This window comes from Cervus canadensis, chromosome 13, assembly GCF_019320065.1.
Source record: "Cervus canadensis isolate Bull #8, Minnesota chromosome 13, ASM1932006v1, whole genome shotgun sequence".
NCBI classification, from domain to species: Eukaryota; Metazoa; Chordata; class Mammalia; order Artiodactyla; family Cervidae; genus Cervus; species Cervus canadensis.
Window position 1 is genome coordinate 59,137,067 of NC_057398.1, and position 22,907 is coordinate 59,159,973.

Sequence of the window (22,907 nt, forward strand, 5' to 3'; positions counted from 1 at the left end):
CCTCCTGCCTTCAATCTTTCCTAGCATCAGGGTATTTTCAAATGAGTCATTTCTTCTCATGAGGTGGCCAAAGTATTGGAGTTTCAGCTTCACATTCAGTCCTTCCAATGAATATTCAGGACTGATTTCCTTTAGGATTGCCTGGTTTGATCTCCTTGGAGTCTAAGGGACTCTCAAGAGTCTTCTCTAACACCACAGTTCAAAAGCATCAATTCTTTGGCACTCAGTTTTCTTTATGGTGTAACTGTCACAGTCATACATGACTACTGAAAAAGCCATAGCTTTGACTAGATGGACATTTGTTGGCAAAGTAATGTCTCTGCTTTTTAGTATGCTGTCTAGGTTGGTCACAACTTTTCTTCCAAGGAGCAATGGTCTTTTAATTTCATGGCTGCAGTCACCATCTGCTGTGGTTTTGGAGCCCAAGGAAATAAAGTCACTGTTTTCCATTGTTTCCCCATCTATTTGCCATGAAGTGATGGGACCAGATACCATGAACTTCATTTTTTGCATGTTGAGTTTTTAGCCAGCTTTTTCACTCTCCTTTTTAACTTTCATCAAGGAGCTCTTTAGTTCCTCTTCGCTTTCTGCCTTAAGGGTGGTGTCATCTATGTACCTGAGGTTATTGAATTTTCTCCCTGCAAGCCTGATTCCAACTTGTGCATCATCCAGCCCAGGATTTCACATGATATACTCTGTGTGTAAGTTAAATAAGCACGGTGACAATACACAGTCTTGACATACTCCTTTCCCAGTTTTGAACCAAGGCAAATGGGAAACTATTGCATAGTCTTCACTTCAATTAAAGGAAGGTTAGTAAGCATTTGCCATAAGGTACTGTATTGGGCCCATGAGTAATTGAGGAAAAGGACTGTGTAAAACTCAGATTTTCAGCTTAAAACTGCTGATGTATGCTTGTCAAAGAAGCATTTTCTGTTATATGGTAAAACAGGCACAACTTTTCCCCTTGTATCTAAGGGATTGTAGGTGAAGAGCTTCTTACACTCTGGAGACCCATTCATGTTGAAGAGGAAAGGCAGGGCCTGCTGGCTGAGTGTGTCTGAGCACCACCCCAGACCCTACAGAAGTCTTTAAGAAGCAGACTGAGCCCTTCCTGGGTTAGGAAGCTGGTAAAGCCATGAGCTGGCAACTGGCAAGACCAGGGATAAAAAGGATTATTCCTGTTGTTTGGACAGTAGCCTGTTAACCACCTGGCCTGATAAGGGCTCCTGGGCATCCCCTAGAATTGAAGTTTCTTAAGGGATGTTCATAGGTGGGCAATGAGTAAGCAAATAAGAAATAGCAAACATCTAAGCAGGTCCTGCATCCTGGGAGAAAGGGGTAAGAAACAGCTGCTTCTGAAGGCAAGGCAGATGGCATTTGGAAGACAAAGGCAGCACACTGAAGTTGATTGAATTACAGAACTGAAAATATTGTTTTTCATTTGAACCCTTTAAGTTGATTACTTAGAAGAGGGACTGCTGAGATTTGTTACTAGGTCAAAATACATAATAAAAATATGAAAACAAAGATTAAGGAGGATACTAATATGAAGAAGAAATTCAAAAGGAAAGCAAAAAACACATGCACCGTAAAAGATAGATAAGAGAAATTAATGAAATATAAAATAGGAGAGAAAATCTGATTTAAGAAGAATGTTTGATTATGAATTTATTGAAAGGACTCATCAAATGCCTGGCAAGATTAAGCAAAGCTTGTGCTTCTATAGGACCTCTGTGTGTTATCCATTATTCTAAGTGTCCTCTCTATACATAAATGCACAGAATATGATCTCATTTAAACATCACACCAATTCTATAAGGTAGATACTTATTATTGTTATTCCCATTTTACAGGTGAAAATCTAAGTCAGAGTTAAATTAATTTTCCCAAAGTAATACAGCAGATCTGTGACCAAGCTTTTCAACATGAAAGAATGCTTGTTGATGTCCAGAGACTCAGTTAAAATGCCATCCATGCACTATATTGGAAGGAAATGTTTCAGCAAGGCTTCTAATCAGAAGGAAAAAAATAATCTGAAATATAGTGGAGAAGCAGTGGTGAGTGGTAAACCTAGGGATATTAAGTTCAGCCAAAGTATTTAATGACAGGCTGAATAGAAATATGTTTTATAGTCAAAGAATCTTTGACATAGAAGAGACAGGCAGCAAAGGAAAAAGAAATCTGATATTTGTTTGATGCTAAAATTACTAATAGTTGAAGGAGAGGTCAAAAGATGAATGACTTAAAAGTTTCTAAGGTGTCAATTTAATAGAGGGAGGGAGTTACGGTATAGGTCATATTAGTTTCTTGATTCCATAAAATAAATGGACAAAAATATTTGATTTTAAATGTGAAAAAAGAAGTTAATTACTAATAGAATGAAAACACTCCAAGAATGATTAACAAGATGGGAAAAATAAAAGGCTGCAAGATTGTAAATATCAGCAAAAATATAAAAGAAAGGAAACAATCCACTAAAATAGAAGAATAATCAATGAGAAAGAAAAAAAATCTGGTTCTGCTTTTTCTACCTAAATTAACCTAATTTCTACCTAAATCTACCTAAATTACTATCTGGGTATATTTGAGACAAAGCCAGAAAGGGAAAACTTTAATCGTATAGACATTTATTCATAGAGCTTTAAAAGTACACAACGTGGGTTCACGTTGATTTTCTCTTCATTCTTGGAGTTGCCTCATGAGGTATTGTTTCCTTCCCTGCTTTAGATGACATGTCTCAACTAGAGTCACACAGTGATCTAATGATAGAACTGGCACTGAATTTAGTTCATTTCATTCAATGAAACACTGTTAAAAATGTATTATCCTGGGACTTCCTCAGAGGTCCAGTGGTAAAGACTCTACCTTCCAATACAGGGGGTGTAGGTTGAGGGATCGAATGCCACTGGGTGAGGATGAAAACTGTAAACAAAGCAAAACAAACAAATGAAAAACCCTCTGTCACATAAGTAGATAACCAGCCAATTTGCATAGGAAATAAAAATCTTTTTTTTAAAAAAGGTATTGTACCCCAAGCACTGTGGTAGACAATTATGCACTGGAAACACGGGAATGAGGAAGAAACAAAATGCCAGCCCTGCCATCCTCTCCTGGGATGCCCGTCTTCCAAGATGGATGTACAGAGTCTTGCTGAACTTGGACATGGTAATGTGCCAGGGTGGCTTCACACTGCCTCACGCTTACAAGCTGTCATGCCCTCATAAACATCCATCCTGGTGTTTGGAGTATAACTCTAGGGGACCACTCAAGCCCTGCAGCTACAGCTGTAATAGTGCAAAGGCTCCAGGTTTATTCACAGGCTTTGAGTATCTAATAAAAGCGCCTTGCTTGCCGCACCCCCCCCCCCATACTCTAAACATACAGAGCAAAATCTTTGCAGAATTCATTAAAAAAATGGTTCCATCAGAACTGAAGCATGACTGCCATCTCTTTGACAGAGTTGCTTTTCCTTCTAAAGGATGTGATAGCTTCCAATTCTGCAGAAATGAAAGGTGAAGACGTTAAACAATGCTTAACTCTACTCAGCCACATGATTGCTGTTCAGATCCTGAGGTTGGCTTCTAGAAAACGCTCTCCATCTCATCTTTTTTCATTCCTCTCTGTGATAAGATAGACTGGTATAAACTGGTATAAACCAAAGCAGAGTTCTAGGAAGTGTTCACAGGGCACTGCCCACGGTTCCCACCCCTTACCCTCCTCCCTTAGACAGTGCCTGAGAGTGCTCCTCACTAACACTGACATCCCCCACTGCTCTGTCCCTGCCCTGCATACCCAAATCCTGACCTGTATACAAATCTGCTACTTGCCCAACAAATATTAATGAAACTGTTAAAGCCAAACAGTTGGAGAACCAGGGGGATGGAGAGGGTTTAATGATCCCTTCAAAGTGCATGTTTACATGGAATAATACTATCCATCTACAAGGCAAAAATCACCTGCATTTTCAGTAAAGTAATAATTAATATATACAAAAATTGGCTGAGTAGGCCTGCCTTAGGGCGTACTTGAAAAAATGTAATCAGATAAATCACACTACATGCTCATGGGTCATGATGCTCTTTATACATGAGTCCATGAGCTCAAGCTAGCCAGGATTGGTCCTTTCTCACCACCAAGGAATTTACCTAGGTTACCTGGACATATTTGCTAACTTTTTAATGAAATCTCCATGTATTATTATCAGACAAATAATTGTTGAAACTGAGGGATGGAGACTATTTGATATAGTCTTACATTTTTTTTTTCTCTTTTGCCTTAGGAATATAAATAGAGTTTTTTTCCCTCCTTTTTTTGAACTGACTAGTGAAAGACTAGAGCTTTCTTCAACAAAATTAGAGATACCAAGGGAACATTTCATGAAAAGTTGGGCTCAATAAAGGACAGAAATGGATGGACCTAACAGAAGCAGAGGATATTAAGAAGAGGTGGCAAGAAAACACAGAAGAACTATACAAAAAAGATCTTCATGACCCAGATAATCATGATGGAGTGATCACTCATCTAGAGCCAGACATCCTGGAATGTGAAGTCAAGTGGGCCTTAGAAAGCATCATGGCGAACAAAGCTAGTGGATGTGATGGAATTCTGGTTGAGCTATTTCAAATCCTAAAAGAAGATGCTGTGAAAGTGCTGCAGTCAATATGACAGCAAATTTGGAAAACTCAGCAGTGGCCACAGGACTGGAAAAGGTCAGTTTTCATTCCAATCCCAAAGAAAGGTAAGGCCAAATAATGCTCAAACTACTGCACAATTTCACTCATCTCACACGCTAGTAAAATAATACTTAAAATTCTCCAAGCTAGGCTTCAACAATATGCGAATCATGAACTTCCAGATGTTCAAGCTGGATTTAGAAAAGGCAGAGGAACCAGAGATCAAATGGCCAACATCCACTGGATCACCAAAAAAGCAAGAGAGTTCCAGAAAAATATCTTTTTTTGCTTTATTGATATGCCAAAGCCTTTGACTGCGTGGATCACAATAAACTGTGGAAAATTCTGAAAGAGATGGGAGTACCAGACTATCTGACCTGCCCCTTGGGAAATCTTTGTGCAGGTCAGGCAGCAACAGTTAGAACTAGACATGGAACAACATACTGGTTCCAAATAGGAAAAGGAGTATGTCAAGGCTGTATATTGTCACCATGCTTGTTTAACTTATATGCAGAGTATGTCATGAGAAATGCTGGGCTGGATGAAGCACAAGCTGGAATCAAGATTGCTGAGAGAAATATCAATAACCTCAGATACGCAGATGACACCACCCTTACTGCAAAGTGAAGAAGAACTAAAGAGCCTCTTGATGAAAGTGAAAGAGGAGAGTGAAAAAGTTGGCTTAAAGCTCAACATTCAGAAAACTAAGATCATAGCATCCGGTCCCATCACTTCATGACAAATAGATGGGGAAACAGTGGCAGACTTTATTTTGGGGGGGCTCCAAAATCACTGAAGATGGCGACTGCAGCCATGAGATAAAAAGACGTTTACTCCTTGGAAGAAAAGTTATGACCAACCTAGACAGCATTTTAAAAAGCAGAGACATTACTTTGCCAAGAAAGGTCCATCTAGTCAAGGTTATGGTTTTTCCAGTGGTCATGTATGGATGTGAGATTTGGACTATAAAGAAAGCTTAGCGCCAAAGAATTGATGCTTTTGAACTGTGGTATTGGAGAAGACTCTTGAGTCCATTGGACTGAAAGAAGATCCATCCAGTCCAACCTAAAGGAAATCAGTCCTGAATGTCCATTGGAAGGACTGATGTTGAAGCTGAAACTCCAATACTTTGGCCACCTGATGTGAAGAGCTCATTTGAAAAGACTCATTTGAAAAGACCCTGATGCTGGGAAACTTTGAAGGCAGGAGAAGGGGACGACAGAGAATGAGATGGTCGGATGGCATCACCAACTCAATGGACATGAGTTTGGGTCAACTCTGGGAGTTGGTGGTGGATAGGAAGGCCTGGCATGCTGCAGTCCATTGGGTTGCAAAGAGTTGTACACGACTGAGCAACTGAACTGAACTGAACTGAACTTTTTAAAATTGAAGTATACAGTCCATGGGGTCACAAAGAATCAGATATGACTGAGCAACTAAGCGCAGTACAGCACATAGTTGATTTACAGTGTTGTCTTTCTGTGTATAGCAAAGTGACTCAGTTATATGTGTGAAGTGAAGTGAAGCAAAAGTCACTCAGTTGTGTCTGACTCGTTATGACAGTCCATGGAATTCTCCAGGCCAGAATACTGGAGTGGGTAGCCATTCCTTTCTCCAGCAGATCTTCGCAACCCAGGGATCGAACCTGGGTCTCTCACATTGCAGGCAGATTCTTTGCCAGCTGAGCCACAAGGGAATCCAAGAATACTGGAGTGGGTAGCCTATCCCTTCTCCAGCAGATCATTCTGAACCAGGAATCAAACCAGAGTCTCCTGCATTGCAGGTGGATTCTTTACCAACTGATCTATCAGGGAAGATATGTATGTATGTATACATACATACATATATATCTATATAGATATAGATATATAGATATATAAAATATTCTTTTCCATTATGGTTTATCACAGGATATTGAATATCATCCCCTGTGCTATACTGTAGGACCTTGTTGGTTACGTATCCTGTAATAGTTTGCATTGGATAATCCCAAACTCCCAATCCTTGCCTTCTCCACTCTCTGCCCCCTTGGCAACTGAAAGTCTGTTCTGTATGTTATAAATATGGTTTCTTGAACAAAGTAAGAGCCACCGCAAATTTGAAGAAGCTGAAGAGTTTGTTTTATATGTCTGTCACTGACATTCAAAATATTTATATTTTAAATAATTTAGGTACCACTTTAAGCTAGTTTTCTTTTCCTTGTGTCTTAAAGGATACAAGGTTATCTAATGAACATTTTACTGTACTCATCAGACAAGTAGTTATTTACTCAATGCGTCTTTCTTATATGAGTGTACAGTCCAGGGAGGACAGGACAAATATATCCTTGAGGCTCAGTACAGTCCTAGGAATGTGCATGCTTTGTCACTCAGTCATGTCTGACTCTTTACGACCCCGTGGACTGTAGCTTGTCAGGTTCCTCAGTCCATGGAATTCTCCTAGCAAGAGTACTGGAGTGGGTTGCCATTTCCTTCTCCAGGGGATATTCCCAACCCAGGGATTGAACCCTTGTCTCCTGTGTCTCCTGCATTGCAGGCGGATTCTTAACATGCTGAGCCTTGGGATATAGTAGGTAATACATAAATGTCTCTTGACAGATTGGCTGACTTCCTGGCTTGATAAATATTGGTAAAATAGTATTCATAATTGAAGAAAATTGCTCATTTTCTAGGATAAAATTTCTGACTCTTTAATGATAATGTAACTTAGTTCTTACTTGTTTTAATTTGTCAGTTAGTTAGATACTTTGACTTATATCAATGGTTGTTTTCAGATTACTGTTCCTGAATCCATTCAAAATAATTAAATATTGAGTTGTGGAAACAGCATTTTGTAACAATTTAAAGTTACTCTCTAACACATGGTTTAAAAATACCTGTAGTCATTGTGTGTGCATGCTCAGTCGCTCAGTCATGTCTAACTCTCTGCGACCGCATGAACTTTAGTTCGCCAGGCTCCTCTGTCCATGGTATTTTCCGGGCAAGAATACTGGAGTGGGCTGCCATTTCCTACTCCAGCAGTCACTGTGTAGTTTCTTCTTGTAAAAGTATCTTAATAAACTTAAGTAATGAATTTTTACACAACAATGTAATTCTACATAAAGTTGTAGAATTCATTCAATGAATTGAATCCAGTTCACTCTACTAAGACATATTTGTGAGAAAGGGAAAAGATTTCTTGTAATATTTAAAACTGGATATATGTTTGCATATTATACACTGAATACTTAGAATTATTGTGAAGAGTCACTAAAGAAAAAATACTCCATTTTTTAACTGCTGTATTTTTTTATTGTCTCAGAAATTTGGCTATAGTCTTCCCATTTTTATTAGATTAATTTCAATTTGGAAATACTTGATCAGATGATATTTTATTGACTAGTAATAACTCATGGTTCTTATTTAAATGTTTTATGTTCAGTCACATAATAAACTGACTTCACTTAGAGAAGTGGTGAAAGTGAAAGCTTTCAAAAAATTCAGAATAGCATCTATTTAACGCGTCTAGTATTTTCCAAAAAGAAAGAACAAACTGCATCATATGACACCAGACTTGACCACAGGATTAGTCTGTTAATATTGGTGGGGGAAATATCTTAAACGATCATCAAAAAAATAGTATACAGAGGTCCCCTAAGTATGAAGAAAATTTGGCATAGTGAGACTATCTGTTATGTACTTGAATGTGTCACCAATAAGTGTGATTTCTGATGTAGAGAACTACTAATGCTTCACATTGTTGCCAAACATAATATGAAGAACCACTTACTCAGACACCTGATCTTTAGAATGCAGCATCGTTTGTAACAATTTTAACGCTAACTAAGTACACTTTGATGAGACAGCATTTAATAAAATGCTCATTAATTTCATCATTAGCAAGGGTATGCTAAGAAGTAAGCCAGTTTCTTATGTCACGCCCAATTAGCATCCCATGCTAGTAATCCCATTAGTATTGTTGAATTCACTAATGGAAAAACTAATGGGCATGCTACCAGGGCACATTAATTGGGCACGGCACCAGTTCTGGTTTTAATTATTAAACTACGATAATGAAATGTGTGTTTGTAAAATATTAAAATGTTGAAATTGGGTTGAAGAAAATAAAAGAATATGTAGAGAGAAAGAGTTATATGGAAAGTCAACTTATAAAGATTTGAGAACTTATCAAAATGGTCATATATCTAGCTGATTGAGTTGCCTATAAAAGTTAGGATATTGTCCATGAGAGAAGCAAACCCTCCCCTACTCGTGGGAAATTAAAACCTCTTTTTTGGTAATATGAAATTCTGTATGTCATACATGTTGTCATGCTCTGAATGAGGCCTGACAGGAGCCAATTAAATACATAGAATGGACAGGGTATGTTGCTGAAGCTACTTTAGAGAAATATAAACAAATGTTTTACTGACAATGGTGTGATTAATACTGCACTTTTTGTGATATTAAACCATCACCATATTACATCAGATAATTGTCAGTTTTATCATTTTTGAAAACCAGTATAGCAAAAGAATTAGAATTTGGTGAAACATTCCAAGTAATTTAAACATGTATTTTGTAATATTTTATCCAATCTTTTTTTGGTTTTGTTGTGATTTCAGAATTTTTTATTGATTGAAGTTAATTATTTCTAAGGGCCTTATTTGGTGGTTCCGCTAGTGAAAAACCTGCCTGCCAATGCAGGAGGCACAAGACACACAGGTTCATTCCCTGGTTTGGGAAGATCCCCTGGAGAAGGAAATGGTAACCCACTCCGGTATTCTTGCTTCGAAAATTCTATGGACAGAGGAGCCTGGCAGACTACAGTCCCATGGGGTTGCAAAGAGTTGGACGTGACTGAGGACGCTCACGCAATTTTTGCTAAGATCTACTTTATTAAGAAAGCAAGCAAAAATTGTTTTCCTTTAGAAGGTTTAGAGTAATTTTCTGTTTCATTTTCTTTAATCATAGTAGTTGTAAATGATGATGGTAACAAAGTTGAAATATCTTTTACTTAGTCTTATGTGTTCACTAACATTAAAAAATGTACCATTGTGCTAACCATGATATACATGGCCCCAAACTGTTAAGATGAAAGGGATCTCTTCTTCTCTTTATTTTCTTGCTCTCACTTCCTCTGAGCTAATCTCTATTCTTAATACCTACCTGCCATTTCCTGATTTTATCCACTTAGGAACTCATTTTTAACTTTGATACTATTACCTTAAGCAAAAGTACAAATGCTCCATTTTAGACTACAAATCACTGAATACTAAGTTTAACCACAATACGTATGTTAGAGGTATTAGTAACTAATTTTTTAATTTAAACTTTTTATTTTATATTGGAGTATAGCCAATTTACAATGTTGTGATAGTTTTGGGTAGACAGGAAAGGGACTCAGCCATACATATACATCTGTCTATCCTCCTCCAAACTTCCCTCACCCCATACTGCCACCTAACATTGAGCAGAGTTTCATGTGCTATACAGTAGGTCCTTGTTGGTTATCGTTTTTAAATACAGCAGTGTGTACATACCTGTCCCAAACTCCCTAAGTATCCCTTTCCCTCATCCTTCCCCCCTGGCAACAATAAGTTCATTCTCTAAGTCTGTGAGTCTGTTTTGTAAATAAGCTCATTGGTATCATTTCTTCTTAGATTCTACACATAAGGGATATTGTACGATATTTTTCTTTCTCCATCTGACTTTCTTCACTCAATATGATAATCTTTAGTAACTAATTTTTAATGTGAATCTAATTCCTGCTTGGTATTCATAGTGTAGTGAAGGTAAAAGAAACTAACTTGCCACACATTTTACTATCTTTAGAGCAGAATCATTTGAATGGTACTTTATTAGTTTCAAAGTCTTGTCTTTTTTATATTTCTGGCCCCAAATTTAAAATATTTGAATAGAAAATTCATTACCTTTTGTTTGAGTATAGTTACTTATGTTTGAGTATAGTTACTCAAAATCCAATTGTACTTATAAGAGATTTTCATTCTGAAGAGAAGTTCTTTTCAGATTTGAGCCTCATGGTGATGCAGAAGTACATCAGAGAAATGCCAGAATGATGTATCAACTTTGACTTTGAGTTCTGTTTGAAATGTGTGCATGCTTGCCTCAGGATTGTGTTGAAATTTGTAAATTGGTTTCTAACAAATATACAATATATGTATGAGTAACATGTATATAAAGACGCTTCCTCCTTGGAAGAAAAGCTGTGACCAACCTAGACAGCATGTTAAAAAACAGAGATGTTACTTTGCCAACAAAGGTCTATCTATTCAGAGCTATGGTTTTTCCAGTAGTCATGTACAGTTGTGAGAGTTGGACCATAAAGAAAGCTGAGTGCTGAAGGATTGATGCTTTTGAACTGTGGTGTTGGAGAAGACTCTGGAGAGTCCCTTGGACTGCGAGGAGATCAAACCAGTCCATCTTAAAGGAAATCAGTCCTGAATATTCATCAGAAAGACTGATGCTGAAGGTGAAATTCCAGTACTTTGGCCACCTGATGCAAAGAACTTACTCATTAGAAAAGACCCTGATGCTGGGAAAGATTGAAGGCAGGAGGAGAAGGGGGCGACAGAGGATGAGATGGTTGGATGGCATCACCAACTCGATTGACATGAGTTTGAGCAATCTCAGGGAATTGGTGATGGACACGGAAGCCTGGCGTGCTGCAGTCCATGGGGTTGCAAAGAGTCAGACATGACTGAGTGAATGAACTGATTGAAAATGTATATTTACTCACTGATTTTTTTCACTCATTCATTCCCTTAAGGGGTCTGCAGTGGAAGTTACCACAACTAATGATGATGGCAAACAATATAGTGATGGCAAATGGCATGAAGTAATTGCTATTAGGCATCAAGGTTTTGGCCAAATCACTCTTGATGGGCAGTTCACAGGTAAGATCTTCCTTGAAAAATATAAATGCCTGTATTGATATGCTGATGTTGCCATACTCCTCTGGGTTTTTATTCCTTCATCTCTTTTTTCACCTGTTTATCCCTTCTTCATCTAAATTGCTGTGGATTTTGCTTTCGGGATGTTCTTAAAATGATGAAGTCTTGGCAACTATTTCCTCTTCTTTGCAGGGTTCATTAAAGCAAAAATAAGAGCAAAGTCATCAGTATCAATTTTGTATCATTTTCAAGTCTTTACAATTTCCAAAGGCTCTTAGTTTTGCTTTACTTTTACTTGCAAAGAGGGAAGCCATTGGAGAATTTTGAAAGGAGGATGACATGATATGACTTCTTTCTTTAAAATTAACACTCTGGGTACTCTTTGGGGGATAAATTTTAAGGGGAACAAGGATGAAAGTATGGACCTAAGACAAACAGATATTTCTCCAGCAAAGATGGGTTTATTCAGAATCAGCAAAGAATTTCAGTTCAGAGTCTGCAATCTTTTTTTTACGTATTTTTTAATTTCTTTTTTTATTGAAGGATAATTGCTTTACAGAATTTTTCTGTTTTCGGTCAAACCTCAACATGAACCAGCCATAGGTGTACATATGTCCCCTCCCTTCTGAACCTCCCTCCCAGCTCCCTCCCCATCCCACCCCTCTGGGTTGATACAAAGCATCTGTTTGAGTTTCCTGAGCCAGACAGCACATTCCCGTTGGCTGTCTGTTTTACACATGGTAATGTAAGTTTCCATGTTACTCTTTCAATACATCTCACCCTCTGCTCCCCTCTCCCCATGTCCATACATCCATTCTCTATGTCTGTTTCTCCATTGCCGCCCTGTAAATAAATTCTTCACTACCATCTTTCTATATTCCGTATATATGTGGTAGAATACGATATTTATCTTTCTCTTTCTGCCTCACTTCACTCTGTAAAATAGGTTCCAGGTTCATCCACCTCATCAGAACTGACTCAACTGTGTTCCTTTTTTGGTTGAGTAGTATTCCATTGTGTATATGTACCACAACTTCTTTATCCATTCATCTGTCGATGGGCATCTAGGTTGCAATCTTGGTGCCATATGTAGCCCCCATACAGCAATGGGAGATAAACTCATTTATAGAGTGGAAAAGGAAGTTTGAAGAGCTGTAGTAAACACACATGTGTCTTTTCATTGGTCAAGTCATTGCCAGGAAAGAGGAGTCTTCTTCCTGTTAGACTCGTCACATGAGAGCTCCTCTTTCTGGCCTTCCAGATCTATTTAATTGAGGTTTCATTTTGTTATTTTTTTATATTTCCCCTCCCTTGATCAAGATTTCTCTTTCAGAGTACCACTGATCAAAAGTCGGGTTTTCTAGTTTCAATGGCTTTTTTCCCCTCAACCTCAGGAACTACCTTTCCTGGGTATGGTGTCTCACATCAGAGGGGAATAGCACAGATTAGAAAACTACCGAGTTCATATTTGAGTAGCAAGGGGAGATAGGAGGGAGAACTCTCAGACAATTTGTATCTACAGTCCTTGTTCTTTATTATCAAGATCATGGACACAGGAGACAATCTGAAGCGTTATGTCATCACCAATGTTTAGCAATAAGTTTCCAACAGACCTGGTTCAACCATCTTCAGGAAGTTGCTTCATCAGATGTCGTCTGCTTCAATTATAGGAAATAATTACTTTAATAACACCATGTTATTTGAGCTTCCTTCAGAATTTGGAGCTTTCTTTATGTGTCACCTGAGTCCAGGAATCTATTCCTTGGGCTTTCGTGGCACAAGGCTTGGTTAGCAATACCTGATGAGGGCTTCTCTGGTGAAGTTGAAGAAAGTTCTTCTGGAGGTATCTTTTCCAGTAGATAAAATCTTCAGGTTGGAAGGTCTTCATCCCTTGAGAGCACAGTATAAAAAGATTGCTCTACCAACACATGGTTATTTTTAATAGGAAAAATTTGGCCTTTGCATTATTGGAATATCTCTCCTTTTTCAGTTGGAGACCAAAAAAAGCAGGAACCAAATGTGTTGGGTGTCCTGCAACTGTTTCAAAGGGTGAGAATTTTTGAGTTCCAAAAGGTGCGGATCTGAGATTTAGAGGGACCAATAGCAATGCTTTGGGGCAAGGTACTTGTAGGACCTCTACAAATTTTGCCAGTTGAGTGTTAATAATGCCATTACTGTGATCAACTGAACCTCAGGATTGAGAGTGGTAAGCCCAGTGAAAGTGTTGTAAAACTGCCAAACAGCACAGACTTGTTGAAGTACTTGGTCAGTAAACAGGTTCGTCAATCAGTATTAAGTGTGTCTAGATCTAAGTGTAGCCCTTGTTCTGATATCACTTGCCCTAAATAACAAACCTGGTTTTGGGCAAACTGCAATATTTCTTTGGTGACCTTATGTCCCTTTAAGGCAAACAGCTTTAGTAAATGGTTGCTGTCTTCCTGTGAGCAGGCTTGAGAAGATCAAAGAGGCAAATCATTCACACCATGCAACAAAGTAGACCTATAGGGAACTTTATATCATTTAGATCAACCTTTAGGTTTTACAAGAAATAAGAAGGACTCAGCAAAACCCTGAAGCATTACTGTCCAGGTGAATTGTTTTTCTTCCCAAGTAGAGGTAAAAAGATGCTGGCTAGTTCATCAAGTGGAATACTGAAGAATTCACTAAATAAATCAATTGCAGTAAAGACTTTGCTTTCAGTAGGAATAGATGTTAGAACATCTGAAGGTTAGGAACCTCAGGGTATCACGGAGTAACAATGCTGAGGTCCTGGACAAACCTCCACTCTGCCCTTAGGTTTTCTCACAGATGAAATAGCATCATTACAGGAACTAGTATGTAGATAATAAAGCCTTGAGTTTTGTAATCTTCTATTATAGACTTTATGCCTTGAAGGGCTTCTATACATTTAGGGTATTGATTAATTCTGGGAAAAGATTTTGAAGGATCTACTTGAATCTAGATGGGAGGGGGAAAGCTGTAAATTTTGCCAAGGTCAGTTGGAGATTTTGCCCATAAGGATGGTGGAGACTGATTCAATAGGGACAAATGATCAGTGTTTCCAAAACCATCTCTAGAACTGTCAAAGACAGAACAAATAAAAGATGTGAAAGGGTTATTTAATTCACCTGGCTGTTTATTTTGATGACTACTCTGAAATTCAAGAATTATTTCTCCCTCTTGGAAGATTAGCAATAGTAATTGTCCCTAATAAATGGGTTGGGACAGAGGAACTAAGGAGAAAAGGGGCCTAAAGGAAAGGGAATAGGTCCCAGAGACAAGAACCTCTTGAGATTTGTTAGAGATCCTCACTATTTGAACTGTTTTAGGACTCAGAGGCAGAGGGTTCTTTACAGTCGTGAGGTAATTATAGCTCAGAGTATATGACTGGTGTCAGGACTAGAAGAGATTCAACCCCAATCTTAAGAAACATTTCCCCGAGCTGATTAAGATGGAGGATTACGAGGAGCCCCTGTAGTTCCTATAGCCTGATGTAGGCCATCGGTGAGTAGTGGGAGGAGGCTGGAAAGATTTTTATAAAATTTTGTTAGAGATAACTGCACTCATTCGTTATGTATTGTCTATGACTGCTTGAGGCTGAATGGTCTACAGACTAAAATACATACAACCTGGTTCTTCCCAGAAGAGTTTTGCTAAACCCTAATGTACAGTATGACTGTGAGTTTGGAACTTGAGCAACTGGAAGAATGTAACTGGCATAACTAGGGTGGGCAAGCTAGTTGGAGAAGCAGATTCAGAGAGAAATGTCCAGAGTTTGGTTTCAACATGTTAAGTGTTAGGTACCTATGAGGCATCCAAGTGGAAATATCATGCCAAGCCCTGGATCCCAGTACATTTAGATAGGAGTTCCAGATTAGAGATAAAAATGGGGAGTTACCAGCTCAGGATATATTTAAAGCCACAGTCCCAGATATAAGTAGGGACAATTAGAGTGGTTTGGGCTCTGGAAAAAAAAATGCCATTCTCACAAAGAATGATGGAGTTAGTTAGGAATTTCTAACTTTTCTAAATTTCTAACATTTCTCTCTGAATCTGCTTCTCCAAGTAGCTTGCCCACCCTAGTTATGCCAGTTACATTCTTCCAGTTGCTCAAGTCCCAAACCTCACAGTCATGCTCTACATTCAGTTCAGTTCAGCCACTCAGTCGTGTCCGACTCTTTGTGACCCCATGAATTGAAGCATGCCAGGCCTCCCTGTCCATCACCAACTCCCGGACTTTACTCAAACTCATGTCCATCAAGTCGGTGATGCCATCCAGCCATCTCATCCTCTGTCATCCCCTTCTCTTCCTGCCCCCAATTCCTCCCAGCATCAGCGTCTTTTCCAATGAGTCAACTCTTCACATGAGGTGGCCAAAGTATTGGAGTTTCAGCTTCAGCATCAGTCCTTCCAATGAACACCCAGGACTAATCTCCTTTAGGATGGACTGGCTGGATCTCCTTGCAGTCCAAGGGACTCTCAAGAGTCTTCTCCAACACCATAGTTCAAAAGCATCAATTTTTCGGTGCTCAGCTTTCTTCACAGTCCAACCCTCACGTCCATACATGACCATTGGAAAAACCATAGCTCTACATTAGGGCTTAGCAAAACTCTTCTGGAAAGACCAGGTGGTATGTATTTTAACAGGAGATTTGCATTGGTATGCAGCACCAGAGGGACCCAGGCCCTTTCAGAGTTCTCACAGGTGCCTAGCTCTCTCTTCATCCTTTTAGAGGACTTATGGTGTTTATGCAGGTGGTAAGCAGATCTGGGAACAGAGGAGGCCTGGGTTATTCTAAGATTAAGATGTTGGGCTGACGATTAAGAACCAGTGAAGAAAAGTAACCAGTAGCAAAGAGCCAAGAGGGCGGTGCATCCAGAAGCACAAGGAAGGGTTTAATCATTTGTTAAACTTGTAGAATAGATTGTCCTGCTGAAGTTGAAGTTCTCATCTGCTTTTCCATCCACAGGCTCTTCAGCCACCACGAATGGTGGTACTGTTATTGGAGAGAACACAGGAGTGTTTGTGGGTGGGCTGCCACAGGGTTACACCATCCTCAGAAAGGATTCTGGTGAGTTTGGGGAGAATATAGAATTTATATGTTGTCTCCATAGTTGGGGCTCCCTGGTGGTTCAGTGGTAAAGAATCCTTCTGCAACTTATGAGATGTGGGTTCCATCTGTGGGTCAGGAAGATCCTCTAGGGAAGGAAACGGCAACCCATTCAGTATTCTTGCCTGAGAAATCCCATGGACAGAGGAGCCTGGCAGGCTACAGTCCATAAAAAGTCAGACATGACTGAGTGAATAAACACCACCACCACAAGTTAGCATAGAATCAAATGATATCATTTTAAAGAATGTATAACTGTATTATTTTCTACCTTATGCTGTATTTCCTGCATCAATATATCAAAAATTTCCTTTAGATCTCTTCTAAAGGAACCATGTATTACTTGTATTTAAACTCTTAGAACCCAGTTCTTGATATATCAAAGGAGGTAATTAAACTTTTGCTGAAATAAATTATACTAATTTAAGTCAAAGTTTTATAATTTGGGGATCAAAAGTATGAAAAACTTTGAATTTTGGAGAGGGATATATTTAAATCCTTAAGACTTATTACAGTTACCTCCTCAGAAATACCTGTAGAGAGGAGAGAGTTTTCATTTGGTCACTTAGACTGGTGGTGAAGTCTCCTGAAAGCATTCATGCATGCACGGGTGCGCGTGCGCGCACGCACACACACACACACACACAAACACACTCTGAAGGATAGAGTTATTTTCCCATCAAGCATACTTCTTAGGTGATGCTAGCGGTTAAGAATCTGCCTGCCAAGCAGGAGATGCAAGAGACATGAGTTCGATCCCTGGTTTGGGGAGACGCACTAGAGTAGGAACTGTCAACCCACTCCAGCATTCTTGCCTGGACAATTCCATGGACATAGGAGCCTAGCAGACTACATTCCATGGGGTCGCAAAGAGCTGGACACAATTGAGTCACTAACACACACACACACACACACACACACACACATGCTTCTTGGCTCTGGTATATGCAGGACAGGAGGAGAGCATACCCCAGTACCAACTACCCTTCTTATAGAGGACATCACTCCATTATAAAGAAATCCTTTGACACTGTGCATATAAATTGACCTTGTGAAACACTGATCACTGGTAAATACCTTCCCTAGGATCAGGTCATGAACTCAAAAGCTGAGAATTCAGCTTTGCCCTGACTTGTAAGGACATTGCCATATGAAATGCAGCCTCAGCTTCGGGTGCCTTCTTGCCCTCTCTACCTTTTTTTTTTTCTTTCTAATTATATTATCTGCTCACTTTTTCTCTTTCCCAACCCCTTATGACCACCCTATTTACTGTGTTCATAAGCTCCACACTTACTTGGTCTGGGGAGTTCAAAAATTAAATGTAATATTATATTAATGCCTAAAAATTGGTGGCTCAGATGGTAAAGAATCTGCCTGCAATACGAGAGACCTACGTTCCATTCCTGGGTTGGGAAGATGCCCTGGAGAAGGGAATGGCTACCCACTCCAGTATTCCTGACTGGAGTGTCCCCAGGGACAGAGCAGCCTGGTGGGCTATAGTCAATGTGGTCGCAAAGAGTTGGACACGACTGAGTGACTAAGCGCACACATTGCTTTACTTGTATAGCAGATGGGTTCATAATGCTGAAGGTACTAAATTATAAAATATAGATTGTATGTATAGACTTGCTTTAAATCTTGCTTTTAAAATGTGTTATTGCACTTTTATTTTTAAGGCCAAAAGCAGATGAAATCTCCTTGTTAATTCAAGAGGCAATGATCTTGCTATTACTAAAAAAACCAAGGATTTTGTGCAAGCATCTCTTTCTCCAGATAAGATGACTCTTGAACCAGAGCATAGCATACCAATTATTAGCACTTACCATAGCTTTTGGCATGGGAGTTTATGTGAGTTATTAAGAAGTTTGTAGGAAGAAGGCAGTGAGACCTATAGCCTCTTTCTTTTACCTTAAAGGCACATCAAATTAATTGCTTGAAAAAAATTTCTCACAGTACATATTTCTTGATATCTATCAACCCCTGCAGACATAGTCCAAAAGGGTTTTGTGGGCTGTCTCAAGGATGTGTATTTTATGAAGAATTTTAATCCCTCTGCTACTTGGGAGCGTCTGGTTTGGCAGAGTTCTGAAGAGCAAACCAATGTGCATAATGACTGGGAGGGATGCCCCACTTCACTCCAAGAGGGAGCCCAGTTTCTAGGGACAGGTAAGAGTCTAAAACAGACATTGGTCATTGCTTAACTGGTATGTTCTATCTTTGGTATAATTTAGTCTCCCCTGATCTGATAATTTTGACCTCATATGAACCTACTGTCACAGAAACACCTAGTTATGCCATGATGCCCATACACATATTTTCAATGTCTGAATATATAATATAAATTGTAAGATTCATAAATACATATTCATGTGTAAGATTTCTGACAGTTTTGAGTTTACATACGATAGTGATACTGATGTCCATTTGTAAGTCCATTGTTTTACTTAGAATATAGTTTTACTTAGATGTTTCAAAGGAATTTTGTTTATTAGGCTAATCTGTATATCTGTTGTATCCCATTATACAGACCAGTAGTTTTTCTAAGAGTAAAATTTCAGCTATGTAATGGGGTAAGTAGGTCCTTAAGGGAGAGCTAGAGAATATAACCATCATCATTGCTATTGCGCCAAAGGCTGTGGCGAAGGGGAGGTGAAGTGTCCCCAGAATACCCCCAACCTACAGTTTCTATCTAGCAGCCACTCAGGGTAAGGATTGGAAGGGAATATGGTGGCTTGACTAAACATGGCTTATTTTTCAATAACAGCCCACTATTGCCTGCTACATTTATGGCTAAGTTAGTTAGATATTAAGTTTGTTAAACTACCTTCAGAACAGAAAGTTAAATAATATCATACTTTGTATACTTTTTCATTATTTTCTCTCATCACTGTCATTTGTCAGATTTTCTCTTATGTCAATGCAACTTATTGTTAATAGTTACATATTAGTAAAACAGAAATAGTCTTAATTGTACATGGATCACTGCCTTTTCATGGCAAAGGGGCTTGTATAACTCAATGAAGCTATGAGCCATGCCATGCAGGGTCACTCAAGTCGGACGGGTCATAGTGAAGAGTTCTGACAAAACGTGATCCACTAGAGGAGGGAATGGCAAACCACTCCAGTATATTTGCCATGAGAACCCCATGAACTGTATAAAAAGGCAAAAAAAAAATGACACCCAAAGATGAGCCTCCCAGGTTGGAAGTTGTCCAATATGCTCTTTGGGAAGAGCAGAGGACAATTACTAATAGCTCCAGAAAGAATGCAGCAACTGGGCTGAAACAGAAATGATGCTCACTTGTGGATATGTCTGTGATGAAAGTAAAATCCAGTGCTGTAAAGAACAGTGCTGCATAGGAACCTGGAATGTTAGGACCATGAATCAAGGTAAATTGGATGTGGTCAAGCAGGAAATGGGCTTCCTGGTGGCTCAGCGGATAAAGAATCCACCTGCAATGGGTTCAGACGATCCCCTGGAGAAGATCCCCTGGAGAACGGCTACCCACTCCAGTATTCTGGCCTGGAGAATTCATGGACAGCATAGTCCTTGGGGTCACAAAGAGTCAGACACGACTGAGCAACTCTCACTTCACTTCACTTCACGCAGGAGATGGCAAGAATAAACATCAGCATCTCAGGAGTCAGTGAACTAAAATGGATGCGAATGGGTGAATTTAGTTCAGATGGCCATTATATCTTCTATTGTAGGCAAGAATACATAGAGGAGATGGAGTGGCCCTCATGATCAACAAAAGAGTCTGAAATGCAGGACTTGGGTGCAACCTCAGAAAAGACAGAATGATCTCAGTTCGTTTCCAAGGCAAGCCATACAGCATCACAGTAATCCAAGTCTATGCCTCAGCCACCAATGCCGAAGAAGCTGAAGTTGATCAGTTCTATGAAGACCTAAAAGACCTCCTAGAACTAACACCAAAAAAAAATGTCCTATTCATCATAAGGGATTGGAATGCAAAAGTAGGAAGTTAAGAGATACTTGGAGTAACGGGCAGGTTTGGCCTTGGAATACAAAATGAAGCAGGATAAAGGCTAACATAAATCTGCCAAAATAATGCACTGATCATAGCAAACACTTTTTTTCAACAACACAAGAGACAGGTTTACCCATGGACATCACCAAATAGTCAATACTGAAATCAGATTGACTACCTTCTTTGTAGCCAAAGATGGAGAAGCTGTATACAGTCAACAGAAACAAGACCTGGAGCTGACTGTGGCTCAGATCATCAGCTTGTCATAGCAAAATTCAGGCTTAAAATAAAGAAAGTGGGGGAAATGACTAGGCCAGCTGGGTAAGACTTAAATCCCCTACGAATACAGTGGAGGTGACAAACAGATTCAAGGGATTAGATCTAGGAAACAGAGTGCCTGAAGGAGTATGGACAGAGGTTTGTAATATTGTATAGGAGGCAGCACACAAACCAACCCAAAGAAAAAGAAATGCAGGAAGGAAAAGTGGTTGTCTAAGGGGGCTTTACAAATAGCCGAGGAAAGAAGAGAAGTGAAAAGCAAGGGAGAAAGGGAAAGGTACACCCAACTAAATGCAGAGTTCCAGAGAACAGCAAGGAGAGACAAGAAGGCCTTCTTCAGTGAAAATTCAAAGAAATAGAGAAAAACAGCAGAAAAGAAAGACTAGAGATCTCTCCAAGAAAACTGGAATTATCAAAGGTACATTTCACCCAAAGATGGGCACAATAAAGGACAGAAATGGTAAAGACCTAATAGAAGCAGAAGAAATCAAGAAGAGATGGCAAGAATAAACAGAAGAACTGCACAAAAAAGATCTTAATGACCCAGATAACCTCAGTGGTGCGGTTAATCACCCAGAGCCCAACATTCTGGAGTGTGAAGTCAAGTGGACCTTAGGAAGCACTGCTGCCAATAAAGCTAGTGGGGGTGATGGGATTCCAGAAGAGCTAATTAAAATCCTAAAAGATGATCCTATTAAAGTGTTGTACTCAGTATGTCAGCAAATTTGGAAAACCCCACACTGGCCACAGGACTGGAAAAAGTCAATCCTCTTCCCAGTTCCCAAGTAGGGCAGTACTAAAGAATGTTCAAACCACTGGACAATTGCACTCATGTCCCATACTAGTAAGATTATGCTCAAAATCCTTCAAGCTAGGCTTCAGCATTAAATGAACCAAGAACTTCCAGATGTTCAAGCTGAGTTTAGAAAAGGCAGAGGAACCAGAGATCAAATTGCCAACATTCACTGGATCATAGAGAAAGCAAGAGAATTCCAGAAAAACATCTACCTCAGTTTCATTTACTGTGCTAAAGCCTTTGACTGTGTGGATCATAACAAACTGGAAAACTCTTAAAAAGATGGGAATACTAGACCATCTTATCTGTCTCCCAAGAAACTTATTTGTGGGCCAAGAAGCAACAGTTAGGACCTTGTATGAAACAACTAACTGGTTCAGGATTGAGAAAGGAATACTCAAGGCTGTTTATTTTCACCCTGTTTATATAACTTATACACAGAGCATGTCATGTGAAATGCTGGGCTAGATGAGTTACACGCTGGAAACAAGATTACTGGGAAAAATATCAACAACTTCAGATATATAGATGATACCACTCTAATGGCAGCAGCAAAGAGGAACTAAAAAGCCTCTTAATGATAGTGAAGGAGGAGAGGGAAAAAGCCAGCTTAGAACTCAGTATTAAAAAACTGAGATCATGGCATATGGTCCCATCACTTCATGGCAAATAGATGGAGAAAAGGTGAAAGCAGTGACAGATTTCTTCTTCTTGGGCTCTAAAATCACTGCAGATGGTGACTGCAACCATGTAATTAGAAGATGATTGCTTCCTGGCCAGAAAGCTGTGACAAACCTAGATGGTGTGTTAAAAAAAGTTAAAGACATCAGTTTGCCAGCAAAGGTCCATATAGTCAAGGCTATGGTCTTTCCAGTAGTCATGTATGGATCTGAGAGTTGAATCATAAAGAAGAATTGATGCCTTCAAACTGTGGTGCTGGAGAAGAGTCTTGAGAGTCCCTTGGACAGCAAGGAGATCAAATAAGTCAATCTTAAAGGAAATCAAACCTAAATACTCATTAGAAGGATTGATGCTGATGCTGAAGCTCCAGTACTTTGGCGACCTCATGTGCAGAGCCAGCTCGTTGGAAAAGACCCTGATGCTGGAAAAGATTGAAGGCAGAAGGAGAAGAGAATGACAGAGGATGAGATGGTTGGATGG

The 22,907-nt window shown here is 39.3% G+C and overlaps 1 protein-coding gene across 1 annotated transcript in view; it reads left to right on the forward strand.

Moving 5' to 3' along the window:
• Nucleotides 1-22,907, forward strand: part of USH2A (usherin) — an 893,901-nt gene that overhangs the window by 344,744 nt on the left and 526,250 nt on the right. Inside the window, exons 23-25 of the mRNA XM_043484771.1 lie at nucleotides 11,445-11,571; nucleotides 16,539-16,640; nucleotides 18,666-18,845. Of these exons, the coding sequence (XP_043340706.1) occupies nucleotides 11,445-11,571; nucleotides 16,539-16,640; nucleotides 18,666-18,845 (409 nt within the window). The remainder of the gene's footprint in view (nucleotides 1-11,444; nucleotides 11,572-16,538; nucleotides 16,641-18,665; nucleotides 18,846-22,907) is intronic.